Source organism: Protopterus annectens, chromosome 7.part0 (genome assembly GCF_019279795.1).
Source record: "Protopterus annectens isolate FY-2018-M chromosome 7.part0, PAN1.0, whole genome shotgun sequence".
NCBI lineage: Eukaryota > Metazoa > Chordata > Ceratodontiformes > Protopteridae > Protopterus > Protopterus annectens.
Window position 1 is genome coordinate 788,622,308 of NC_056739.1, and position 27,897 is coordinate 788,650,204.

The 27,897-nt window shown below is 42.5% G+C and overlaps 1 protein-coding gene across 2 annotated transcripts in view; it reads left to right on the forward strand.

Moving 5' to 3' along the window:
• LOC122806691 (ephrin-B2-like) overlaps positions 1-27,897 on the forward strand; it is a 988,190-nt gene that overhangs the window by 920,868 nt on the left and 39,425 nt on the right. The window contains exon 4 of one of the 2 annotated variants that reach the window (XM_044077322.1): positions 4,175-4,288. The exons of the other annotated variant lie outside the window; for it this stretch is intronic. Within the exon in view, the coding sequence (XP_043933257.1) occupies positions 4,175-4,288 (114 nt within the window). The remainder of the gene's footprint in view (positions 1-4,174; positions 4,289-27,897) is intronic. 2 annotated transcript variants of the gene reach the window in all.

The following is a 27,897-nucleotide window of genomic DNA, read 5'->3' on the forward strand; positions in this document are numbered from 1 at the left end:
TATAAGTATTGCATCAAGGTTTTCAAAGACAGATCGGGATTTAAAGGTATTGGGGGAGTTAGGTTATGTGGCCTAAGACATTTGTATTGGCTCTGGTTTTGCAGGTATGTTTTAAATTGGGGTCTACATTTAAAATAGTTGGGATTATCAATTAAGCTGAGGAGTAGCTGTTGCCAAAGTGTGGGGGCTGGAAGAGAGAAACAGAGGCTGATGCAATGCATGTTTGTTCTGGATATTTGAAGAGCTGGTTCTTTGAGGGACTGATTTCTGAGATTGTAAGTAGGGATAATAGGAAGGAGTTTAGCGAAGAGGGGTGAGACGTTGTCTTTTTGTGGGAGTTCGAGGATCAGGAAGCTAAGTAGGAGATCACTGAAAACAGTCCTGCTAACATCCCAACATGATGGCATGCAAGTTTGACCTTTAGTCTTAGGGTCAAACTCAAGTACTTCACATTGCAACTTGAGAAAGGACTATTTCCAGTGTTTTATCTGGTGTAGTTCAGAAGCATTATACCTTAATGATCATTCTAATGATCATTCTAATGTTGCCAGAGTTGCTACAATTATATGCAGTACTGATGAAGGCACTGTAACTAGTAAATGTGAATGAGTTTTGCACAGATGCCATGGTTTGAAACTGCTAAAAGGTTGAAATTATTCCTTACTTTACTATATTTTTTATAAGTGAAAAACATAAGTGGTAAGAAATTACCGTTAAATACCCTTGATTAAAGTTATGTTCTATGATACATTTTATTGTGACAAAGTAATGTAGGCTAGAACTACATTCTTTTGTATATAAATGTGTATACTGTTTAACTTCATGATTTATGCTTGCTTCGTCCTTCATTCCTCACCCCCTATCTTTATTCCATGGTACAGTGGTACTCCAACAGTTAGCAGTATTAAGCTGTAGATGCTGTCAGATGTTATGTGCATTATCTGTACTGGGAGAAGGTGATTTTTGGAGACCACTGGTGAGGTCCTTGAGAACTGCTGTACATGGAGGGTTATATCAGTACAAAAATGTCCTTACCATGTCTTCGTCATAGTTGTAATTCTTGATTTTGTGTCTCTCAAAATAAAGGGTCAGAAATATCATTTGTAACAACTGAATGAGCAACTTCAGAGTTTTTTTAATTTATAATCTTTTTTCTCAGTATTTCTTTGTTTGCTGTGGGTTCATACAAGTTTATGAATACAGTCTAAGAATACTGTTTTATTTCCTTTTCATTTAAGCAACAAGCATGACAGTCTGAGGTACGGAACAACATTATAATTTGTTATTAATTAGCATAATTTTGGATTCTCTGCGATATCATTTGTAATACACATTTGTCTGGCCTTTTTAAAATTAGGAGATTTTGTGTGCGTTCGTGTGTGCGCGCATGTGTGTGTGTGTATGTGTGTGTGTGTGTGTGTGTGTGTGTGTGTATGCATCTTTACATTCTCTGTTTTTCACAGAGAATTTTTTCTTATTACTTTTAAACCTCTTAAGAGAACTATATATGCCCAAAGATGATTTTATCCAGGAATCCTATAGTAAGTGTGTCTAACAGCAGAAAAAAGGGTTTACCTTCATGTGTGTGTATTGCACACGGGCGAACAGCAATTGTCTGAAAGGCATTTTGCAAAGTTTGCAAATGCCGAACGGAAAAAGGTTTGAATATGCAATGAGCAAATGCACAGTGACATTCGCTCATGGCACATTCGACATTTTGGGGCAGATTGCATTATAATGGGGATTGGAAAATGGTCCCTTTCCCCACTGTAGTGCGATCTCAGAGTTAGAATATTAAAGTAGGGGGGCCCCCCTGCTTTACACTTCATTAGATTTTTTTTTCAACAATATTCAAAAATCAGCGAATCTGCTTATTTTCGAACATTTAAAACTGTCGCTGTTTTCATTTTCGTGTTTACGATTCGCTCATATGAGAAATCGCACCACTGTGATTCGGCTTTGTAAAGGTAAACCGAAAAAAGTATTCAGGCCCTTTATGTCATGGTAAGAAAAATGGTTGGTGTACAATGGACATGAAAATCAGAGACCTCTATATGACTGCAGAATATAGATTAAGGGCAATGTTAAAGGAGAAATTAAGAAAAGGAGGATTGCTTATTTATTGCTTATTTCTGGGACTGTTTGTGGACAAGGCAGTTGCAGACTTTCACTATGCATTTGTCATGCCAGTCTTTTCTGGGAATGTTTGTTTCATTAACTGTGTGAGTAATTGTGAGTTGTAGTAGCAGGATCAAAACGTGTACAAAACCCAGGAACCTCCATGCATGCTGTGATCATGAATAATAGTTTCATAGGTAGGTACTAGGCTATCGGCTTAAGGGCCTACGTAAGCCTAGCCAACAATGTTCCCTGGCTTACACCACCCAAGAAAGTTATTTTCCTGTGCCACTGTCGAGCAGAGACATAATAATAATAATAAACATAAGTGTTTTTCGGATGGAGTGACATACTGGCATTGTAGGTCATAAAGTAGCCACATGTAGTTTCAACAGTTAGTTTTAACAGTGGTTGTGTGCTGAAATAAACTTAGTATACGTAACTTCCAGTTACTGCCTTTTATATTGATTAGTGCAGCCAATATTTGGTGCCCTATTGCTCAGTAGCAATGCTTTACATTATTGGAATTATTGGTGGCTGAAGTTTTTAATTTTCAATAAACTTGCATTACATTAGTTTGTGCAGTTGGCTGTACAAGAAATTGAATGTCTGGAGAGCTATGGAAAATGATCATCAGTATACTTGGTCTCTAGCCGAATATCATTAAACTTGGTGTCTATCTGAAGTTTGCAAAGCACACATTGGATATTTGGACATAAATAATCCAAAATATGATCACAAGATTAAAATACTCATCAGAAGTCCAGCGATGAAGGGGTACATCATGTAATGGATCATAAGGCTGGAAAAGTTCTAAAAGTACCATGGAGATTTAAGACCCCATAGCTTGACCCCTAGTGTAATTAATTTTCTCCATCCTGCAAGAACACAGATCTCCAGTGAAATCAATCGGTTTCTCCAGTAAGACTAAGCGCCTTGGTACTTGCATTTCATATTGTATTCTTGGTCATAGTTTATCATCTTAGTAATAATTTTGTAAATGTATTTCAGTCTGTGCTTCATTGGTTGTGGGTATTCTGTCCACTTGTATATATGTTACTTATAAACTGTTATAAAATATGTTTATGTGGGTTTTGTGGAGCCTTTCTCCCCAACTAATTGTAAAATATTTAATCCGTTGCAGGGCTTTTCTTCCCTTGTAGATAATTGCTTATTGACTGCTGGTTAAATGTTTTTGAATTTGTTGTAAAGTTTTTCTCTCCAGGCCTCTGTTGAAAATGGGTCATTGTTTCATTCAGATATTCCCAGTTACCAAATTCAAATAAAATAAATAAATAAAATATTCCAGTCGGCCTTGGATGATGTAAGAGTGGGAGATATGAGGGGACGTGTTCGTTTTATATGAGGAACTAATTTGGATCAGATTGTATGAAGATGTTCATAACTGTGCACACATAGCTGTTATCTAGCAGTATAAGAAGTGATGCCTGTGACATTTGGTAAGGCACAGTCATGGGGTGGGTGGTAATGCGGGTACTGTATTCAAACACCACTTTTGGTAAAGGGTGCCATGAAAAAGGTTGTGAGACATTGATTTACAGAAATCCTACTAGGAGAGGATTGAACTGTAGTGTCTCTGAACCCAACAGGACTCCTGTGGCATTACCTATAGTGATCCCTGTTGCACTTTGCTGGAACTGCAGTGTCTTTGAGCCTCCCCAGTCAGTTAGTTATACATCACTGTCTTCAGTGACTCCTGCTGGTACAGGCTGATCTCTTTTCTTTATCTAATCTGCATGCTATACCTGATGATGCTGTCTTTTTCTGTGTATCTGTTTTGGGGGTGATGTGTAGGTGCGAAGAAGCACTGCTGTATTTTTCTTGTTATGTGCACTCAATGCAGAACAGAGACAGCGGTAGTAAGTATATACTTTTTTTTGCTGTCACTTTCTGTGTGTGTGTGGGTTGTAAGGCATTATGAATGTTAACAGATACCCAGAGTAAGTCAGGTCTGATGCCTCCTTTAGATCATAAGTGCCCCTTTAAAGGTAAAAGGAACCCTATTTTGACTGGGTGTCCTTTGTTTCTTCCCCAGATCCCAGCGAGCAGGCCAGACCCCCACAGTCCAACTCTGAGGATCCATCAGAAAAAAAGAGGGGGACTTCGATTTCTGACCCCAAATTGGACTCCGATAAAGAAAACTCTGCAGGTATGATATTTGTCCCAAGACGTGTTGTCATACTAAACACCTGAGTGCATGAAATCTGTCTTCACTGTCTAACCCCATAATGTGGGCGTAGCCAGGCATACAGCATGTACACCATGGTATGCACTTAAAAATTATTTATTTTATGCATAAAGATATGCTAGAATTTAACTCTTTTTAAAGGCATATTTATTGGCTTATGGTTATATGTCTTGAAATGTCTGGTTGGTGAAATGTATTTTTTTTAAGGCCAGTAATTTAGGAGTATTTTTTAGTGGGAGTTCACATGGAGAAGGGTGGCTACTTTCTGGAAGTTGGTGTACAAGTCAAAAATCTTGGCTACGCCCCTATCCTTCAGATTAACACCCCCCCCCCCCGTTTCTTCCCCAGATCACAGTGGACAGGATATATATCCTTCTGTTCTCATGTTGCAGTATTCTAAACATGAAGGATCCTCCATCTGAGGTGACCCAAGCATCCGGCTCATATACAAAAGCTTTGTCTGGCTGCTGTATGGTGTGTAGGATGTCACACATAGGTACCATAAACCGTAGACCATAAATGTAATGTCCACATGCACAAACCTCAGAACTTCTCTGCTGCCAGTCGAACATCAGATCGCTCATTCTGCTCCATGGCAAAGACGTCTAAAAAAGATAAGTACCCCATTAGGGAACCTTTATTTTTTTCTAGTTCTGGTTGCTGTCCTTGCTTAATTGTTAGCTGATACTGTCCATGTCATCTAGGAAGGGAAAATGTAAGTGTGGACGTCAAATCCCACACAAAGACAGCCATGACCTCTGCCTCTTTTGCTTAGGGCCTTCCCACAACTACAAATTCTGCTCTGTTTTCCAGTCATTTTGTTCCGAAGACCCTACGCAGCCATTTAGCGTCCCCTTAATCTTTTCTTTGAGAATCAACACCTTGAAAGGCTTAGCCTTGGGTATGGAAGTGACGCCTGGTGTATTGGTCAAACTGCCTAAGAAAAATGCCAAAGTTTCCAAGCCTGAAAAAGCGTCTTGAGCCTCTGGATTCAAATGTCCCCCCAGCCGCCGATGTAGGGGCTGAGGTACATCCTATGACGTTGGCAACTTCGGCTGGTTCCGTTTCGGACACCGCTCTACTTTCTCCGACCGGCATGTCCATGGAGGTTATACCGACATCAGTTTCTGATGTTGGAGGGGCCAAGTTTGCCCGAATGCTCTTTGCCAGCTTCCATTAACATGGAGACTTCTTCATTTCTTACTATAACCTTGGATCCTAGGCCTACGCCTCCTCAGAATGGACCTAGGACTCCCTCACTCAAAAAGAAACAAAAAACTAAAGACTTGTCTGGTTCCTCTGAGGGTATTCCAGATTAGCAAGCATTTTCCAATCCCTTTTCCAGGCCTTCATGGTCCTTAGGCCTGCTATTTCACAGGCCATGTCTGTGCTTCCAGCCTTGAGGCCCAGGCCTGCATCCTTAGGCCCCTTGCCTCAAACTCCAGAAGAGGAATCTTCCTTTTCATCTTCTGATGAGTCCCTTTCCTATACTTCACAACTGGCCTCCCCCTTAGGATACAGCTCACTGGAAGAGTACTCCCTAGAAGGTGATTCCCCACCAGAAGACATTACATTTGGGGAAACAATTACCAAAATGAGGGAGTATTTCAAGTGGGATTCCACTCAAGTGACAGATGTTCAAAAAAGATATTATGAGCTTCTCCAGATGGAATCCCCTTCTCCCTCAGCCATCCCTGCATACTTGGATGCCCTTGCTTCATCCTTCAAAGCGCCTGATTCTCAACAACCTGCAAGAGACCAGGCAGGTTCTGCAAAGTACCTGACAACTGTAAATTTCTCATTAAGCCCCCTTGTCAGACCCTGCTATAGTTGCTGTCGTACCAGATAAGCAATCCAGACAGATTCCCTCTGCCTCTTTGCTTACATCAGATAAAGACAGCAAAATGATGGACAGGATAGGGAAGATAATTTATACATCTGCAACCCTGACCTTCAGAGCCATCAACTACCAAACACATATGGTAAAATATGCCCTGGTTCTAGCATCCCAGGCCTTAGACCAACTCTGTTCTTTTCCTTATTCCTCCAGTAAAGCACAGGTTGCATCTGCCTCTCATTGGCTGCACATGTCACTAGGCATTGCATAAAATGCAGCTATGATGCTGCAGAAGCATAATCTAGATCAGCTGCCTCTGCTTCTGCCCTTCAGTTCCTGGCTTAGGTTACTACCTCTTTCTGATGATTTTAAAAGTAAAATCATGGATGCTCCACTTGATAACAGTTTTCTTTTTGGTAAACAGTCATCAGAGCTTTTTAAGACCCTGCAAGAGAAAAGCAAAGAGTTGCAGGACCTCAAACATCTCTTTGTATCACCAGTGCCAAAATTTCACAGAAACTACTCTGCCAAACCCAATTCTGTCAGGAAGGCCTCTGCACCACCCTTTTCAAAACAAAGAAAAGGTGCCAGGAAATCATCCTCTGCCAGGCATACCTTACCCCAATCTACTGCTAGACAGCCCTTTTCTGACAGGCCCAACAATGCGTGACTGTCATACCCCTACCAACAATCTTAACCTTTCTGCCCACCTCTCTCACTGTCTTCCCTTGTGGCAACACATCACCTCAGACATCTGGGTGTTATCAGTAGTGGAAAAAGGATATTTCATGACATGAAAAGAAAAACCCATCCCAGAAGGAAGTTCACCATATCCCACAGGTCATTCAAGATCTGGTTTGTCAGGGCACAATTCAAAATATCCCACCTGAACAGGAAGGCCTAGGGTTTTATTCATGACTCTTCTTAGTCCCAAGATAGGATGGACTATGGAGACCCATCCTGGACCTGTCCCTCCTAAACCCCTTTCTCCATGTTCCCACCTTTTGCATGCGCTCCTTCAAACACTTCTTCGGTATTGATCCCCAATTCTTATTTGGCCACTTTAGACCTGAAGGACGCATATCTTCACATCCCCATTCATCCATCTTACCACAAATACTTAAGTTTTGCTGTGTAGTCTTTACCTTATCAGTTTACTGGCTTGCCTTTTGGTTTGTCCACAGCACCAGGAGTTTTCAAAAAATGCCTAGCTCCAGTGGTAACCTTTTGCAGAACAAAAGGCGATCAGATCTACCCTTACCTGGACGATCTCCTTATCCAGGCAGATCATACAGATACCCTCCAAATGCATTTAATATTCACCATTTCCCTCCTGGAAGCCTTAGACTTCACCATCAACCAGCTCAAGTCCTCCCTGACCCTTCACAAGATTAAGAGTTCCTGGGGTGCAGAATAAGGACAGAGTTGATGAAGGCCTTCCTCTCCCCAGAAAAGGCCACATTTTTAACCTCATACTTCAAGGCCTACTCCTAGCTAGCAACATTTTGGCCAGGGAGTTTCTACACCTCTCAGGATTCATGGAAGCCACACTTCCAGTGCTGCTCCTAACCAGGTTACACATGAGAAAGTTTCAATAGTACTTAAAGAATGTTTGATCCCAACACGCCCACCCATTAGAATTTCAGATTTCCTTCCTTTCATGTCTCAAGAAAGAGATTTATTGGTGGATCCAGCAAGTTCACCTGAACCCAGGATTGTGTTTACAACCTCTCCCTGTGCATCAACAGATGTACACAGATGCATCAGATCTGGGGTGGGGAGCAACTATGAATGGTCTGAAGGTTCAGGGACAATGGGACTACCATCAAAGGAAAAACACATAAACATCAGGGAAATGACTGCCCTTATCCTAGCCTTAAAGACATTCCTTCCCTTCATGCACCCAGGACCTCTAAAAATCTTCACAGACAACACCACAGTCCTGTGGTACATCAACAAACAAGGGGGGGCAAAATTCTACTTAGTTTACAGACTGGCTAGTCAAGCTTGCAAATGGCCACTCTCTACAAGGTAATGCTGAAAGCAGTTTACATTCCATCACAAAACAATGTTCGGGCAGATTCTCTCAGCAGGTCAATATTTCTGAACTTTGAATGGATGCTGCGCAGGGATGTATTTCTAGATATAGTCCACTGGTGGGGTACACCTCAAAATAAATCTGTTTGCCTCCCCTCAGAACAGACAGCTACAGCTATTCTGCACAATGACCCCCTCTCCTCAGGCATGGAGGGTGGATGCATTCTCAATTTCGTGGAAGGGGATGTTTCTTTATGCATTTCCCCCTTCTCTCTCATACAAAAAGTCTTGCTGAAGGTTCAACAGGACAATCCCAAAATCGTGCTGGTGACTCCTTTTTGGCCAAAGCAGCATTGGTTCCCCCTTTTTTTTCACTAACCAAGGGTAATCACCACAAGTTACCTCACAAGGTGAACCTCATCACACAACAGAAGGGATCTCTCATCCACCCACACCTACAACCCCTCAAATTGACCCTGTGGGTGATAAACTTCTGATCCCTTTTAGACACCATTATTCAGAGGACGTGCTTTCGGTCCTGCAGGAGGACAGGAAACCCACTACTAGGAGATCCTATCTATCTAAATGGAAAACATTCTCCAGTTGGTGTCTTCACAGACAACTAGATCCTTTTGAGGCAGATGTACCTCTAGTTTTGTCTTACTTGTGTGATCTACTTAAGAAAGAACTTTCATATTCCTCGGTGAAAGTCCATTTATCAGCTATTTCCGCTTGCCTACCTCTCAATCCACCTTTGCTATCAAGATTAGAGCTAAAGCTCTTTCTTAAGGGTGTGCTCCATATCAGGCCACCAAAAAAACCTGTTCCCCCTCCTTGGGACCTGAATTCCATTGTAAACAAACTCACCACTGCACTTTTTGAGCCAGCAACGTCACCCACCCTGAAGATGTGCACTTGGAAAACAGTGCTTCTAGTAGCCCTGACTTTGGCTAGGAGGGTTTCAGAGCTATAGGCACTCATGGCTATCCCACCATACCTTATATGTCATCCTTCATGCCTAAAGTTGTCGATGAACTTTTGCTTAACCAGCCCATCCACTTGTCTACCTTTTTTCCTTCTCCACAGAATGACAGTGAGGGAGTGCTCGATCCCCTTGATGTTCACAGGCAACTTAAGATTTTCCTTGACAGTTTCTACCTGTATTTCCAGCACTGTTACCTTCTGCTACTCTTTCCATAGCAAACACTTTCCCTGCACTGTGAGGGCCCAGTCTGCTAGGGCTGTGGGCTCCTCGGGGGCTTTTTTCAAAGGCTTAGATACTGCCACTATTCTAGAGGCAGCCACATGGTCTTCAGTCCACATCTTCACTAAACATTATAAGCTGGACTGTATCTCTGAGGCTAGGGCAGGCTTTGCAAAAGCCATCCTGCATGGTTTCATAGAAGGATGTTCTTCGTGTTTCACTGTTGCAGTCATTACATTTGGGTAATCTGCTTGCAGGTTGCCCTCAGTCGGCCTGATTAACAAAGTCTTGGGACCTGCGTCGGTTGCTGTCCCTTCTTCCATGGCGTCAGGTTGTCAGGGGTATAAAACATGCAGCCAATGCCATTACATCAGTCTTTCTTGCCGTGCCTAAAGCAGAAGCAGTTCGTAAGTGCTGGTCGGCCGACTCCTGAAATATTCGTTTTCGAGTTTCAGAACCGAAGTCTTCAACTTAAAGCTAAGTACCCCGTTGGGGAAACTTTTTCTTGCTCATTACTGATGTCAGTAAAAGTTAATAATTGCATTACTTGTGGAAAGCAAATACCTCATAAAGATTTTCATTCGTACTGTATTCCTTGCCTAGGCCCTGACCACAACGTACCTTGCTGTCGGTTTTGTGCCTTATTTAATCAGCGCACTATCTGCCGTCGGTATATTTTTGCCTCTAAATATTTTGGTTCTCGGTTTAATTATCCAGAAATGTCGTCGGTTAGCCATCCGACTGCCAGGATTCCGAAAAAACAAAGGTAAAGATAGAGACAGGCCGCTGAGGTCCAAAACTGCAGACGATGCTTCTCCTATGCCAGTCACCAGTTCACCAGTACTCAGTGAGGTGTTTTCGCAGCCCCTGATAACTGCTACTTCTGATTCGCAGGCCTCTACTGAGACCCATTTGCCGTGAGATACTTCAACTATGGAACCCGCGGATGTCTCTACCTTGGATGGGTCCAGAGCCGCTGTGCAGGCACCGGCTTCTGAGGGTGTAGTCAGGCCTACAGACTTGCATATTAAATCGACACCTCCTTCATTACTAAGGCCTAAATCTCTATCCATGTCTAAAAAACTGATGCCCAGGCCACATGCTCAGGCCCCTATGCCTAAAAAACAAATGATAAAAATGGCTGAAGATCTACTAACTCTAATCAGGGGTAGTCAGCCCCCCCCCCAAGAGGCCTAGGGCTGAGCTTGATTATAAATCTTATGATCAGGATTCTGTTTTTTCTGATGACCTGGATTTGTCCATACCTACTTATGAGGATTCTGATGTAGAGGATTCTATTCCCTCTGCTTCCCCTCCTGAGGATTTTTCTTTTGGGGAAACGTTACATACTTTAAGGGAGCATTTTCACTGGGAAAGCCAGGAATTTTCTGATTCAAAAAAGAGGCTAAGGGATTTCCTTCTTCTACCTAAGCATAGGCCTTTGGCTATACCTCCTGTACAAGACATTGTTGATGATGTTTTCTCGGAATCCAGTTTGGCCCCCGATTCCCTGCCTCCTGCTCCTAGTAAATCTGACAGATACAACAGGGTTCCTGAGTCCCACAAATTCCTTTTCAAAAATCCTTTTGCAGATCCTGAGACTATTTCTCAGGGGCCCAAGGGCATTAAGGCTTCTACTGCTAAAAATCCTACCCCTTCTGATAGAGACTCCAGGGCGCTGGATAGATGGGGTAAAAAGGTTTATACTTCTGCAACTTTGGCAATCAGAGCTTTAAACTGCCAGTTTCATATGTTAAAATATCAGCAACATGTTATTGGACTGCTTAAACAGAAAATGATGTTGATTCCTGACTGTGTGGAAAATAAAGATTTACAGGACTTAATGCTTTCTGTTGAAAAGTTGGAAAACATACTTTGCAATGTGGTTTTGATTCTTTAGAGGCCTCTTGCAGGGCTTCTCCTACTGGGTCTGTGCTGATAAGGCACTTGGCTTAAGGAGCAATCTTTGCCTGATCATGTTAAAGCTAAATTGTTGGATGCTCCTTTAAATCAGGAATGCCTGTTTGGCAACAAGGCTGAAGAAGTACTTAAAAAGATGGAAGATAAAGCTAAATCTATGCAAACGGTTAAAGATTTTTTACAAGTGCAACCTTCTAGATTTAGTAGGCACTGGCCTACTAAGAATTGGTCCTTTCCAGTCCCTTCAGGTCTTCTCAAGCCAAACCCAGACACAGCGAAAACCCCAGGTTTCAGTCCCATGGGACTCTCAGAACTAAGCAGTGGGGGGCCTCCACTTCCAAATTTGGAATTAACAAGACACCCCCCCTATGGTAAACAGTCTCAATGACTTCCTTTTAAAATTCCCAAGCACTTATCTTTTGACCGCCCCTTTGGGGGGAAAGATTGCTCTTCATGCAAAGAACTGGGAACTCATAACCCAGGACAAATGGGTTTTAAATATAGTGTCCCAGGGATACAGATTTCATTTACAAACGTTGCCAACACCAAATGGGTGGCCAGACCTGCCTCCAAATCAGTGGGCAGAGGCTCAAAAACAAGTACTTTCCCTCTTAAACATGGGGGCTATTCAACTGGTACCAGAAGAAGAAAAGGGACAAGGTTTCTACTCCGGATGTTTTCTGGTACCCAGAAAAGACAAATCATGGCGTCCAGTGCTGGACCTGTCTATTCTAAACACCTTTCTGGAGATTCCAAAATTCAAGATGCTGACTCTTCACCAATTACTTCCTATGCTAGGCAAAGACGCCTGGTTGGCAACACTAGATTTAAAAGAAGCATACCTGCACATCCAAATCAGGGAATCTTGCAAAAGATACCTACGCTTCAAAGCAGGCTGCATGCATTATCAGTTCTCTGCACTGCCCTTTGGCTTGTCTACTGTGCTCAGGGTATTCACAAAGTGCCTGGTTCCAGTTATTGCATTTTGCAGGCAAAGAAGTATTCAAATATACCTATACCTGGACGATTGTCTAATTCAGCCAGAAAGCCAGGGCATACTTTTGAATCATTTGGCATTTGTAAAAAGGGTTCTAACTTGTCTGGGGTACACCATAAACGAAAAGAAATCACAACTGGTACCCTGTCAGCAAATTACATTCCTGGGAGCAAGCTTGAATACAACTTCCCAGATGGCCAGAAAAGCAAATTCATTTGGTAACTTATTTCAAACAAGTAGCCACTAAAACCCTGCTATCTGCAAGACAAATACTGCAAGCCTTGGGGATTATGGCCCCCTGCATTCTTCTAATTTCATATGCAAGACTGCATATGCGGAAACTACAGTGGTATCTAAAAAGCCTATGGAGTCAACATTCTCACAGCCTAGAAACAATGATCCCTATCATACCTTGTCTATGCCTAGAGTTCCTCTGGTTGGCAGAGGCCTGCCGCCAAAACAAGGGACTACCATTCACACTACCCCCTGCCGCCCAAACCCCAACAACAGATGCATCAGACTATGCATGGGGGGCTCACCTGGCAGGGAAGTGCATTCAGGGCAAATGGAACCCAAGTCAAATGCACCTACATATCAATCAAAAAGAAATGCTAGCTGTACAGAATGCTCTGACAGTCTTCAAGGACTACATTCTTCCAGGACAACTAATGATAAAGACGGCCAACACCACAGTTATGTGGTACATAAACAAGCAGGGGGATACACAGTCCTACCCCCTCTGCAGACTAGCCATGGCATTGTGGAACACAGCCTTGAGCTACCAAGTGCACCTACAAGCTCAATTCCTGCCAGGAAAATTAAATACACTGGCAGATGGTCTAAGCAGAAACCTCATGGACCCACATGAGTGGAAACTGGAACCAAGGATTTTCAACATGTTGACAAGCGAATGGGGGAGCCCAGACAGAGATCTATTTGCCTCCCCTCAGAACTACCAGTTGGACAAGTTTTGCACAAGGACTCCCCACAAACAAGCCTGGAAAGTGGATGCTCTGTCCTTCAGCTGGAAAAACCTATCAGTCTACGCCTTCCCCCCGCTGCCTCTGCTCTCCAAAGTTCTACTAAAAGTCAAACAGGACAAACCAAGGATGATCTTGATTGCTGCAGACTGGCTGTGCCAACACTGGTACCCCCTCCTGCGTAGTGTGTCCCAGTTATCTCCATGGCACCTGCCTCAGACCCCTTCCCTGCTGCCTCAGCAGGAGAACCAAATTCTGCATCCTCAGCTTCCAACATTGAACCTTGCAGCCTGGCTAATCACTTAAATTCACCCTTATCCTCTCTCAGCAAACCTGTGATGGATGTCATCTTAGAGGCAAGGAGACCTAGTACTAGAAAATCTTATGCTGAAAAATGGAAAAGATTCTGTGCCTGGAACCACTCTGATGAGCACAGCAGCTCCCAATTTACCTCAGATTTTGCAATACATAACTGAGATGCTTCACAAGGGCCTGTCTTTTTTCTCCATTTAAATTCACGCCTCAGCCATTTCAGCTCATTATAACACAGAACCTCCCCTCTTCTTTCATCCTCTGCTCAAGCAGTACCTCAGAGGGGCCAAAAACTTGAGACCACCCAGGAGAGCTCCGACCCCTGCCTGGGACCTTAACTTTGTATTGGAGAAACTCACTCTACCTCCTTTCGAGCCAGCTGCTACTGCAGACTTAAAATTTCTTTCTTGGAAAACAGCTTTCCTTTTAGCAATCACTTCAGCTAGAAGGATATCTGAATTACAGGCCCTTCTGGCAGTGGAGCCTTTCATCATCTTTCATGCGGACAGGGTACGTCTCAGGACCAATCCATCCTTCATGCCCAAAGTGTTATCCAGTGTGACTCTTAATCAGTCCATTCATTTGCCAGTTTTCTTTCCCAATCCACAGAACAAAGGGGAACGGATTCTGCATTCCTTGGATGTGCACAGACAACTTAGATTCTACTTGGACAGGACTAAACCTCGAAGAAAATCTGAACAACTGCTGGTAGCATATGCTGCAGGGGCAGAGGGGAAGGTTATTTCAAAACAAACCATTTCTAAATGGATAAGCCATTGCATTCATTTCTGCTATAAGCACCATGGAAAACCTATCCCCCAGGGGATCAGATCTCACTCCACCAGGGTTACATCTACTTCTGCAGCCTTCCTCAGAGGTGTTCCTACCAGGGACATCCTAGAAGCTGCTACCTGGAGTTCTGCACATACTTTCACCAAGCATTATCATTTGCCAATTTTCTCTAAATCCAGAGCTGGCTTTGCAACTGCTGTCTTGCAGGGCCTTATAGCTGGCCCTAATGTTATATAAACTCCTCCTCCCAACCATAGCTTTGGGAATCTACCCAAATGTAATGACTGCAACAGTGAAACACAAAGAACATAGTACAGTTGTGTACACTTACCATAAATGTAGATGTTCGAGTGTATTCACTGTTGCAGTCCTGGTTACCCTCCCTCCAGCCCCCCAATTTCTTCTGGCTATACCTCTACTTTCCTTTACTATGCTTAAAAGCCTTTTTGGTGTATTTACTTTTTGTTGGAGGTATACTTTTGTCTCACTACCTCACCCTTTCCCTCCTAAGTCCCCTAACCTCCTCTCTATTACATACAACAGGCCCCACCTATCATGCACTCTCCTACTCCTAAAACTTTTATTTCTACTTCCTTCCTCATCCTTCTTCTACTTCCTCTATACCATGCCACCTCCTATACTCACTTCCATCTACATTATCCACCACTGCCTCCCCACCTCCCCCACACAACACACTTCCACAACATCTCAGCCTCTTTAGTTCCCTCCCACCCTTCCCTCCTCTTCAAAGTAAAACTTCTCCCAATCACTACTAGATACTACAAACCCAGACCTTTTCATTACCAGACACTTCTAACTAAGTACAAACCAAAACAACTTATTCCTTATCTCACTTACCTCTGCTTAGCCGGTGACATTCACCCTAATCCAGGACCAAACTTCTCTCCTACCAACCACACTAGCTCCCACAATAATTCCACCAATAAATACCTTAAATTCCTCACCATTAACTCCCAAAACCAAAAAAATAAAACAACCCACTTTCATGCCTGGCTCACTTACAACTCACCTAACATTGTAGCCATCTCTGAAACCTGGCTAAAACCTCACATAAGTGACTCTGAATTCCTTCCCCCTGGATTTCATTCACTTCGATCTGACCGCCTAAGTACTCGAGGTGGCGGTGTCGCACTAGTCTATTCCAACCAGCTGTCCTTTACTCCATATACTAATCCCATCCCTTCTTTCAATAATGCTGAAGTTGTAGCAGGCCTTCTAAAAATTAACAATCATAAAAGCATCTGCTTCATTTCCCTCTATATTCCTCCAGGTAAAAACACCAACCCCCTGGAAGACATCCTGTCCTGGGCCTTCACAAATATTAAACTGGAAACTTACATATTGGGTGATGTAAATATAGACTGGAACAAAATCAACAACCGTAACACCACCATGTCAATCAATCTATTTAACTACATTCAACTTACTAACACTATCACTATACCCAACAAAACTAAACCCCCAGGCTCCATACTAGACTGGATCCTAGTATCTCATCCCAATAAAGTGATACAATCTGGTGTTATACCAGACCCATTAGGAGACCACCTCCCTGCCTTCACCCATCGAACTTCCCTCACCCCCCCCCCCACACACTCCCACCAGTTTATCCACACTCAGAACCTCTCTAACTTTAACCCTACTACTTTCTCTGATTCATTCAGGAGTACCAATTGCAACCCCCTGAAAACTCTTCCATTAGACTCAGCCATTGACTTTTTCAATTCAACTTTCTTAAATGTCCTTAACTCCCTAGCTTCAGTAAGAACAAAAAGAGTAAAAACTAAGACCACCCCGTGGCTTACCAAAGACACCAAAAAGTTTATGCTACAAAGAGATAAAACCTGGAAAACATACCTCCAAACTAAACAACCAGACATCTTACTTAAATACAAACAACTAAGAAACCTTGCCAAAAAACAAGTTATCAAAGATAAAAAGTCCTACTACATCAAAATGCAAACAAATCATGCAAAAAACCCCATACAGTTTTGGAACTGTATCAACTCTCTCCTTAGGCCAGGTACTAAAAACAACCCCTGTCCCGACACCAGCAAATCTGACCCTGAAATTGCCTTACTATTCAACACCTTCTCCACCACTTCTATTGCTGAGCTAACCAAGACCTTTACCAACAACAACCATCAATCCTACCCCAACCAAACATCCCCTCCCTCCACTCCCCCCCCACTTTCGAACTCAAACCCATCTCCACCTACCAAATAAAGAAACTACTCTCTAAACTAAAGCCTTGCTGCAATGCCCCCGACAACATTCCCTCCTCCTTCTTAAAAATAGCCTCCGATGGTATTGCTCTCCCTATTAGCATCCTGATCAATAGATCCCTACTTGAATCCTATGTACTCAAACTATGGTGCTCTGCTTATATTCTTCCACTTCACAAGGGTGGCAAAAACTGTAATGTACCTAATTTCCACCCCATAGCCATCCTTTCCCCTCTCTCTAAACTCCTTGAAAAATGCATCCACCTTCAGCTCTTGCCATTCCTTACCAAACACCAGCTACTCTCTCCTACCCAACACGGCTTCCGCCCAGGACATAGTACCAACACCGCCCTTCTATCCTTCTTACATACTGTCAATTTAGCCCGTGACTCCAGTAATTTAGTATCCTTAGTTCTGCTGGACTTATCTAAAGATTTTGATACCATCTCCCACACCCACCTTCTAAATCATCTGTCTAATCTCAATCTCTCCCACAAAACTCTCTCCTGGTTCTCCAGCTATCTTTCCGACAGGTCCCAGGCTGTCAAATGGGACCAGGGCACCTCCACCTTCCGCCCTACCCCCACTGGAGTACCCCAAGGATCCATACTTGGCCCAGTACTATTCAACATCTTTATTAACGACTTTTACAAGGCCATACCTAATACTAAAATTGTTCAATATGCTGACGATTTTACTTTGATCTGCTGCGTCTCTAACTTAACAGATCTCCAACTACTGACACAAATAGCCTTGTCAACTACCGAAAACTGGATGCTCCAAACTCACCTCTCATTAAATGTTAACAAAACTAAAATCCTTCTATTCTCTCCTTCTAAGTCTTCTCCTATTGATAAAAACTCATTCCAAATAACCAGCCATAACAACTCCATTTTAGAGGTCGCTTCCTCCTCCAAACTTCTTGGTGTAACCATTGATGAACACATAAAATTTAATACTCACATCCAGCTAAACATAAAGAAAACCCACATAAAACTCGGCCTACTTTATAGAAACAACCACTTCCTCTCTCCTGCTACCAGACTAACTCTCACCACTACTTATCTCCTTCCCTCTGTACTGTATGGCTCCCTTCTGCTTACTAGTTTATCCTCCTCACTATCCTCCAAACTAGAAGTATGTTACAATAAAATCTCCAGATTTGCTACCAAAGCCAAATCTTCCTCTCATCACTGTTCCTCCCTTCACTCATTAAACTGGCTTGAACTCCATAACCAACTTGGCATTTTCCAAATCACGACTGCCTATAGACTACTATTCCAACCTCCCAAGTGCCCTGCACTATCCAATATCCTAACATCCTATACTCCCCATAGAACACTTAGATCTACCCACCAAAACCTAATCACCATCCACAAACCCAAGCGCCCAGCTGGTCAACTTCTGCTTTCCTTCACCTTAGCCAAAAAATGGAATGCTCTTCCCTCCACTTTTAGGACCTGCGATAGCCTCAAAAACTTTAAAACTCTTCTTCATTCTCACCTTTACTCAAACAGGAAATGCAACTGTACTCTTCACCCTATACCTCTCAAGGTTTCCTCCACTTTTACTCCTGGCTAACCTCTCACCTAGCTAACCTTGCTCATTTGTATTATGTATAAATAACTATATTGTAAAATCTAACCTCAAGGCCATTTGCCTGTCTTTTACACCTAAACAAAATTGTAATTGTTTGTTTCTTTATGAATGCTACCTGTTTGTCAGTAATGCAAAGTTTCTTAGTAATTATTCATGTAACTATGTATTGTTGGAGCTTTTCTCCCCGGGCCTCCACTGAAAACGGGCTCCCCGAGCCCAGTGGACCTCCCGGTCATCAAACTGGAATAAATAATAATAAATAAATTTGCTCCCCACTAGGGGGCCATCTGACATCTGGGGCAAGAAAAACTGATGTAATGGCATTGGCTGCATGTTTTATACCCCTGACCACCTGATGTCATGGAAGAAGGGACAGCAACCGACGCAAGACCCAAGACTTTGTTAATTAGGCCGACTGAGGGCAACCTGCAAGCAGATTACCCAAATGTAATGACTGCAACAGTGAATACACTCGAACATCTACATTCATGGTAAATGTATACAACTGCACTATCTTCTTCTGCCACCACCCATAACACATGCTGAGCTTTGGTGCTCTCCCTCATGTTTAGAATACTGCAACATGAGAACAGAAGGGCATAAAATAGTTGCATAAAATCTTACCATAACCGTAGATGTCCTTCTCTTCCATGTTGCAGTATTTCTGTCCCTCCTTCCTACCCTCACTAAGACATCTACCTCTTCTTCTCCTATCAGTTTCCCTTAGACTACTGTTCAGCTGGGGCATTCATTTTTGAATTCTGTGCATATGAATGCCGCATTTATGGCCCACGATTTATGGTACCTATGTACATGTGACATCCCACGCACCATACAGCAGCCAGGCTAAGCTTTTGTATATTGGACGGACGTTCGGTTCACCTTAGGCAGAGGATTCCTCATATTTAGAATACTGCAGTATGGAAGAGAAGGACATCTATGGTTATGGTAAGATTTTACACAACTATTCTACCCTCATAGACCAGTGCTGAGGGTCCATCAGAGAACTAGAACTCAGCAAACCACAGAATAAGCAGAAGAACGTGAGCACTCCAAAGGACACCAACTTTATTCACCAACAGTTAAGCGCTTTCCTCTCCACTACAGAGACTTCCTGAGAACAATGACTCCAAGAACACACCACAGCCTAGAAAAAAGTTGTAACTTGTAGCTATGCCCTGCTTGTAATCCATTTGCTAATTGTGTACTGGACAACATTGTGCTCCATGCAGTACTTTTAAATAGTAACATTGTCCACTGGTGGCACATGTGTACAAATGCAGCCTTGGCTAGAAACCCGCACTGGCACCATTCTCCTTAAACATATGCATACTTGGCCATTGCATTATTGTTATGGACATGGCCTCATAATTGGTATGGGTATGTGATAACACTTGTACATTTAGCAATTTGTTTATGCACCAGCACAAATCATTTCATTGAGTGAGTTAGCCATGTGTCCCCCACATATGTGGCTAAAGAACATCATTAACCAGGTTTGAGTAGTTACTCTTCTTCAAGCATAGTTTGTAAACATATGCATGTTTCTCTGATAATTCTCTCAGGAGCAGAAACATGCTCTTCTGCCTGGTACGTTTTTGATAGCAGACTTGCACACATTCCCTAGCTGTGCAGATTTCATGTTTTACACAGACACAAACATATATACACACACACACACACACACACACACACACACACACACACACACACACACACACACACACACACAGATACATACACATACACACACACATTCAGCTTAAGTTCATTATGCTATTTAATCTTAAGTGTGATGTTTGTTCCTGTGCTGCTTATCAATCATCAGGTCCTTCCCTCAGTCAGGTATTGCCCATTCATTCATCTCTGCTGAGCATTCCATCAAGTACTGAGATGAGAGTGTCCAGGAGCACTGTCATTCAGTCAGCCAAATGGATGATTTGTACTGGAAAGTTGGCAATGAAAACATTTAGTTGTCATGGCCCAAGTTATGCCATTTTGGTGACACAAGCACTTCTGTCACTTCAAGGCACACCTGTCTGTGACCTTCTGTCTCTGCACATACTTGTCCTCCACATGACCCTATAAAGGTTAGTATCACCAGCTTGGGGGTTACACCCACTTCTTCCCTGCACTGGCTCCCCACATTGTGATGACCCTGTGCCCTCCAGCCAACACTGTGTCATCAGATCAGTGGCAAAAGCCACATGGGAAGCATTAATCCTGTCCCTCCAGGATAACCATTCTGAGCACAAATAATTTAGTGAATGAAGGTCAGTTCAACAAGTCTATCAAACCACAGTGTGGCTGAACTTGCTGAAATATTTGTTATTTACAGATATGTATGTGTATAGCTTCTTGAAAACAGGGCTGTTGCTCTTTTTTACTAAAATTCTTTCTTCAGCACTCTGACAGAGTACTTCTCCAGTAGAATAGAAATCCCAAGTCCAGAGATTTTTAGTTTTAAGGGGTGATATACCAGAAACCTCTCTGATAAGACATATGGAGAGTTGTATGAAAGGTTGGACACTAAAGAGGGAGAAAAGGACCTGTACCAATTGGCTAGACAGAGGGACAGAGCTGGGAAAGATGTGCCGCAGGTAAGGGTGATAAAGGATAACTAGGGAAACTTACTCACAAGCGAGGAGAGTGTGTTGAACAGATGGAAAGAGTACTTTGAGGGGCTGATGAATGAAGAGAATGAGAGAGAAAGAAGGTTGGATGATGTGAGGATAGTGAATCAGGAAGTGAAACAGATTAGCAAGGAGGAAGTAAGGACAGCTGTGAAGAGAATGAAGAATGGAAAGGCTGTTGGCCCAGATGACATACCAGTGGATGCATGGAGGTGCTTAGGAGAAATGGCAGTGGAGTTTTTAACCAGATTGTTTAATGAAATCTTGGAAAGTCAGAGGATGCCTGAGGAGTGGAGAATAAGTGGTACCTATATAGTACCTGGTACCTATTTGGTACCTGCCTTTAAGAATAAGGGTGATGTGCAGAGCTGTAGTAACTACAGAGGGATAAAATTGATCAGTCACAGCTTGAAGTTATGGGAAAGAGTGGTAGAAGCTAGATTAAGAAGGAAGATGATGATTAGTGATCAGCAGTATCTTTTCATGCCAGGAAAGAGTACTACAGATGCAATGTTTGCTCTAAGAGTGTTGATGGAGCAATATAGAGAAGGTCAGGAGGAGTTACACTTTGTCTTTGTGGACTTGGAGAAAGCATATGACAGGGTGCCTAGAGAGGAGTTGTATTGTATAAGGAAGTCAGGGGTGGCAGAGAAGTATGTAAGAGTGGTACAGGATATGTACGAGGGTAGTGTGACAGTGATGAGGTCTATGGTGGGAGTGACAGATGCATTTAAGGTCGTGGTGGGATTACATCAAGGATCAGCTCTGAGCCCTTTCTTATTTGCAGTGGTGATGGACAGTTTGACAGACGAGATCAGGCAGGAGGTCCCATGGACTATGATGTTTGCAGATGACATTGTGATCTGTAGTGAGAATAAGGACCAGGTTGAGGAGACCCTGGAGAGGTGGAGATATGCTGTAGAGAGAAGAATGAAGGTCAGCAGGGCTAAGACAGAATATATGTGTGTGAATGAGAGAGAGGATACAGGAGTGGTGAGGATACAGGGAGTAGAGTTGGCAAAGGTGGATGAGGTTAAGTACTTGGGATCAGCAGTTCAGAGTAATGGTGAGTGTGGAAGAGAGGTGAAAAAGACCATACAGGCAGGGTGGAATGGGTAGGGAAGAGTGTCTGGAATGATTTGTGACCGACAGGTACCAGTAAGAGTGGAAGGGAAGGTCTACAAGAGGGTAGTGAGACCAGCTATGTTATATGGGTTGGAGACGGTGGCATTGACAGAAAGGCAAGAGTCAGAGCTGGATGTGGTAGTTAAAGATGTTAAGATTTGCACTGGGTGTGACAAGGATGGACAGGATTAGGAATCAGTATATTAGAGGGTCAGCTCAGGTTGGACGGTTTGGATATAAAGCTAGAGAGGCGAGATTGCGTTGGTTTGGACATGTGCTGGGGAGGGATGCTGGGTGTATTGTGAAAAGGATGTTAAGGATGGTGCTACCAGGTAAGAGGAAGGCCTAAAATTAGGTTAATGGATGTGGTGAGAGAGGACTTGCAGGTTGTTGGTGTGACAGAGCAAGATGCAGTGGACAGGAAGAAATGGAAACAGATAATACACTGTGGCGACCCCTAACGGAAACAGCCAAAAGAGAAGAAGATACCAGAAACCACTCTACTGTCCTTCCAGTCATGAGAAAGAGAGAGGCATATGTTCCTGATGAAGGAAAATGTGTCACAAGTGAAGCATTGTTAAAAAAGACTTACAGCCTTTAGAAAACAGTGTAACTAATATGTGACAATCTCAGAAGCTGTGATGTGTAGCATAAATGTCCCATACTAAAAAGGAAAATACTGTCTAAGTCAGCTCTGCTGGCATTCTGTGATGAAGTTTTTAGTGCAACCCAGGTGACCTGAGTTTGAATACTGGCTCACACACCTGTTGGGGGTAGAGAATTAGAACAGAGGTGTGATGCAGCCAATGGGTTGGAGGTGGATTGTATGTCTGGGTGTTCAGTCCTGTTATAGAATCCTCAATGTAGACTGTGGATTCCACTAGAATGTTGGAGTTAAGGGTGGCAGGGCTGTTTTGAGGGGTTATGTCACTTGTGGAAGTGTCATGTATAGAGGGGTTATGGTCTTAAAGCATGAGTGGTTAGAACTGTTTAGAACAGTTTGGAGGGACAGGTATAACTTGTAGAGGATACTTCTGCTGAGGAACAGACTCCCTATCCACATAAAACAAAGTTCATTCCTGTCCATATTCAAGTGCAACTTAGATCTATGGATGGAAAACAGAAAATGTACTCTAGGACTGCCCCTGTGTAGTCAGCTTAAGTTCATTATGCTATTTAATCTTAAACGTGATGTTTGTTCCTGTGCTGCTTATCAATCATCAGGTCCTCCCCTCAGTCAGGCATTGCCCATTCATTCATCTCTGCTGAGCTTTCCACCGGGTACCGAGATGAGAGTGTCAGTAGACAGAGGGCTTTATCCCATGCATGAACACCCTCAAATTGTCTGTGGTATGATCCCAGTTATTCTCATTAGGGGTAATATATAATTATTGTCCATGGGATGGGTATGGTCAGTCTATAACCAAGTTGTATGGGTTATTTCAAACACATAAAGGGAAACTGGCTGGAAGCTAGCCTAGTACTTACTTATGAACCTGTGCTATGAATCTATCAAAATCCTTTGTCTTGGATAGGTGAAGACTGTACTCTCTGTTCATGCCCCTAGGAGGGTCAAATATGCCATAGGGCTGTCGCCTCCCAGGGGAAACAAATGGAACTAATGAAATGAATGGAGAGAGGAGAACCAGGTGGTCATCATGATTTGGGAGCAAGAAATATCCCAAAGGAAAAATGAGTACATTCACGTCTGCAAATTAAGGAAACAGCAAAACTCTCCTGATGGCATTTACAACAAATGTAAAACAACTGAATTGGACGTAAAGTCAGTGTAGCAACAATACTGCATACTTCCAGAATATTTTAAAGGACACATTTCATTTCTCAAAAGTTGTAACTACAAAATTGATCTTCACTTTTTGTGGGTATGTGGCAGGCCTGCTTGTGGTCTATGCCTTGGTAGCCTTTAGAAATGTTTTGTAGACACATGACATGTCTATGCCATTTTCTGCATGACATGTTTCATAATTAAGTTTACAAGTGCTTTGTACTGCAGTGTGCAGTTTTGTTTGCTAACAGATCTGTGCAGCAGACTTGTGAAGGGGCAATTTTAACAAAAGGATTGGAATCTTGTACCCCATGACATTCAGTGCATCAGAACAAGATATGTGAATTCTGAATATCCTGAAATTTGTAGTATGGTCCATGACAGGCCTATTCTGTACCCAGAGCTGGATCAGAGACACAGGCCAAGGTCAGCATTGTCAGTGTAAAGCACCAGTCATCAGTGTCTTGCTTTGCACAAATCCATTCTCCTTCTTCTGAGCCTGATAAAATAATTTTTTGCTGTCAGTAGAGAGCTTGCATAAGGGACGTGCAGTGTTGAGAACCCAGGTCTTCCTGTGTATGTCAGAGAACAGGCACAATAAATCATCTTCAGGATAAAGTTAGTAGTAGTGTCAAAATCAAAGGCTGGCTACTGGGAACAGCCTCTGAACAGAACACTAATGGCTCATAGTTACCTAGGGTTAAGAGCAGATTAACTCTAGGAATGGCTAAGGAGATCTTTGTGGAAATAAAAATTCTGCCTGCCCTCCCTGCCCACAGGTGTATAAGCGCGCACACACACACACACACACACACACACACACACACACACACACACACACACACACACACACACACACACACACACACTGTGTACATAACCTTTGCATCTGTAGCTGCAGGTTGTGGGTAATAGTCTTGGGGAACATAGTTCATTGTCTCTGTACTACATAAACTGACATACTCAAGACTTATTGCATACAAAGTTAGCTGTTTTTTCAATGATCTATTTATGCATCACTGGTAGCTCTTTGCATGTTTACATTATTAAGTATTCTACACATTATCATATTTTTGTGAACAGTTAGTTTTACACTGGCATGTACAGCGTATAAATTTTAAAAGTATTTCTGTACACAGTGGTTTATATGCTTACATGCTTTTGTGTAACCCCTATCGTGCAAATTTCTGTGCATGCTGTCATGCATATATTTGTCTGAACTCGTGCATGCATGTCAGTGGGTGAAAGCAGGATTGTAAAGTGCTGTTTCGCTTGCACTAATTTTTATGCTCAGAGGCAATTTTGTGCATTTGTTTGCATGACTAAAAGTCTCTCTGTATGGAATACTCTGTTTTCACTAACATTTGCGTGCACACTGGCTTGAACCAGTAATTTTGTAGTCCGCGTTTATATGTGCATATTTATTTAATATTTATTTATTTATATGTGCTTTGTTGTATGTTCAAAGTTATACATGTATGTATGCATCTAGTTGTGTCTGTTCTGAGGACACTGTGTATGTTTACAAACAGGTCTAACTGCACTGGTATGTATATTTACAGGTATTTCTACATACACTGATTTATGTTTTCATAAATGTTTCTTATGCACTGGCTTGTACCTTTTGTAGTCCTTTTCATGTACATTTGCCTGTATGTTTATTTGTTACATTTTGCATGAGAACAAACCTTTCTCTGCACAACATGTAGGTTAAGGCAGTTATGTTTGCGATGCTTGTATATAGATTTTATTGTACACTACGGCACCCATGTTCACACTCATTATGTGCACACATGCATTTAAAAACATTTCCATAATTACTGAAATAGCTTTGCAGAGTGTCTGTGTCTGCATTTATGGAACTTTGCAAACATTTTTGATCCATTGCTGTATGTTCATGACTATGTTATTGTATGTGAATAAGTTAAAAGTGGTTCCTGTGCACTCCCGTATGCCTGCTGCTGAATCGGTGAGCACACTTACCCATTTCATCTGCCTGCATGACCCCATCAGTGCTTTTGGGCACACAGTCCCATTATGCATGTTATGACTTGTAGGGCTACATCCAAAGTCGATATATGTGACTGATTAAAACAACTGTGTACTGCCTATCCTGAAATGTACCGAAACAAAGCTAACAAATTGCACTAGTCATAGCTGAACTGCTTATCTGAGGAAAAAAAAAACAGCAAACAGCTTTCTTCATTACTCTGGCAAGTATATTTGTAGGATTTGTAAAATGGCGTAGAGAATTTCAGCAGTTGTAGAATTTACTAAGAGATTTTGAGAAAAGGTTGTAGATCAGACTGTATCTTCCAAGAAAGACAAAAACAAAGAGATTTGTAGAGTCTGGGATTTTTTTTTCATGCACATAAAAGATAGGTTGGAAATTAAATCTGTTAAAGAGGCAGATAGTAGCAAATAGTTGAATTAACACATGAAGGAAGAGCTGATTGAGTCTGAATCCTACTTGTGTCTGACCTGAAGATTTTGCAGAGAAAAGCCTTCCAGTAGGCATCACTGGGCTTAGAATGGGCTGTATGAAAACTTCTGCTTAGCTGAGGAAGAGAAATGGAAAGACAAAGCTGCCAAACCCGTGTTTTGGTTTTTTGCAATTTCTGTTGCCTGTCACCCCTAAGAGAGGTCTTTTCTTGATGATATTATTAGCAGATTTAGCTAGACCTAGGCCTGTTGCCAAGGAAGAGACAGTATCCCAGGAGGCTTTGCTGTGAACGGCTTGGAGGACTTGATGTTATGAGAGTCGAGTGAGTCCCCCCCCTTCCCTAACCGCAAAGCCCAGCTGGGCTATTAGGTTTATTATTAGAGTAATAAAACCTTTATCAAACCATTTCTGCTGAGGAACACTGGCCTTGCTCAAGGAACCGGTGACGCGTGAAGGCAGCTAGGAATCTAATCAGACTTGGGATTTTTAAAGGTACAGCATCCAACAGGCCTGGGCTAAAGTCTGACCTTGTTCATTACATTTTAGAACAATTTTGTGTATGCACATATAGATTAAAAAATCTGAACTGTTTGCATGTGTGTAGACTCAGATAATGGTAAATCCACTGTCCTCTGTTTTGAACAGTCACTAAACTATAGACATTGAGATGAGGGTGCAGTTCTATTTTTTTATTTTTTTAAAGAGCCCTACAGACAGTGTGGTCAGATGAGGACTCGTGCAATAAGAATCTCATTTATTTGAGCTTTAGTAACACTCAGTACCCCAGGGGGGGTGGTGGTGGGGTTATACCAACTGCAATTCCACTTGTCTGGTATAAGTAATTGTTGAATGATCAGGTCTGCTAGCTTCTCTGGGGAAGGAGTGAGGTGATCCAGGTTTGATTCTTTGTCCACTTTCTCCAGGCTAAATGGGAGAATGTGGTCTGACACTGATGAGGAAGATGTCATCAATGTTTTCTGGGAGCATCCAAGAACACATTAGTAGCAGAACAGCTGCAGAGGTACACAAGTTGTTCAACTTAGAGAAAGCGAAGGACTCCCGATTGCTGTGTCAGAGAAGAAAATGACAGCCATTTTCAGATGCACATTATCACATCACACTACTGAAAACTCATACAACATGAATAATTCTGCAGATGAGATGCATAGATCTGGAATCACTTTTCTGCATGTGTTACTGTTAGTGTACTTTCTTACTGAACCAGAAGAGATTATACGTTTGGAGGAGGGTTTGAGTGTACTTATATCTCGTGTCCTCAGAGCAGTCTTTGTCCGGTTTGCAACTCTTTGTCCCAGCAACAGTCCATTGATGCACTGTTGCTGCTAGCATTTGCTACTGTCCTGCTTGGCTTTGTGTGCCAGGTAGTGTAGCTGTATGAAGCAATTTATGTAGGTGAAGGACAGAGCGGCTAACATATCGTACAGTGCTGAAGGACAGACTGACTGGCATAACATACATTGCTGAAGCACAAACCAGCTGACAATGATGTATGTTGCTGAAGGGCAGACTGACTCACATAATGTACATTGCTGAAGGACAGACTGACTGATGTAGCATGCATTGCTGAAGGACAGACTGACAAAAGATGCATTAGTAAGTGCAAAGAATGTGGGCAAAACTTGTGCAAACATATGCGTA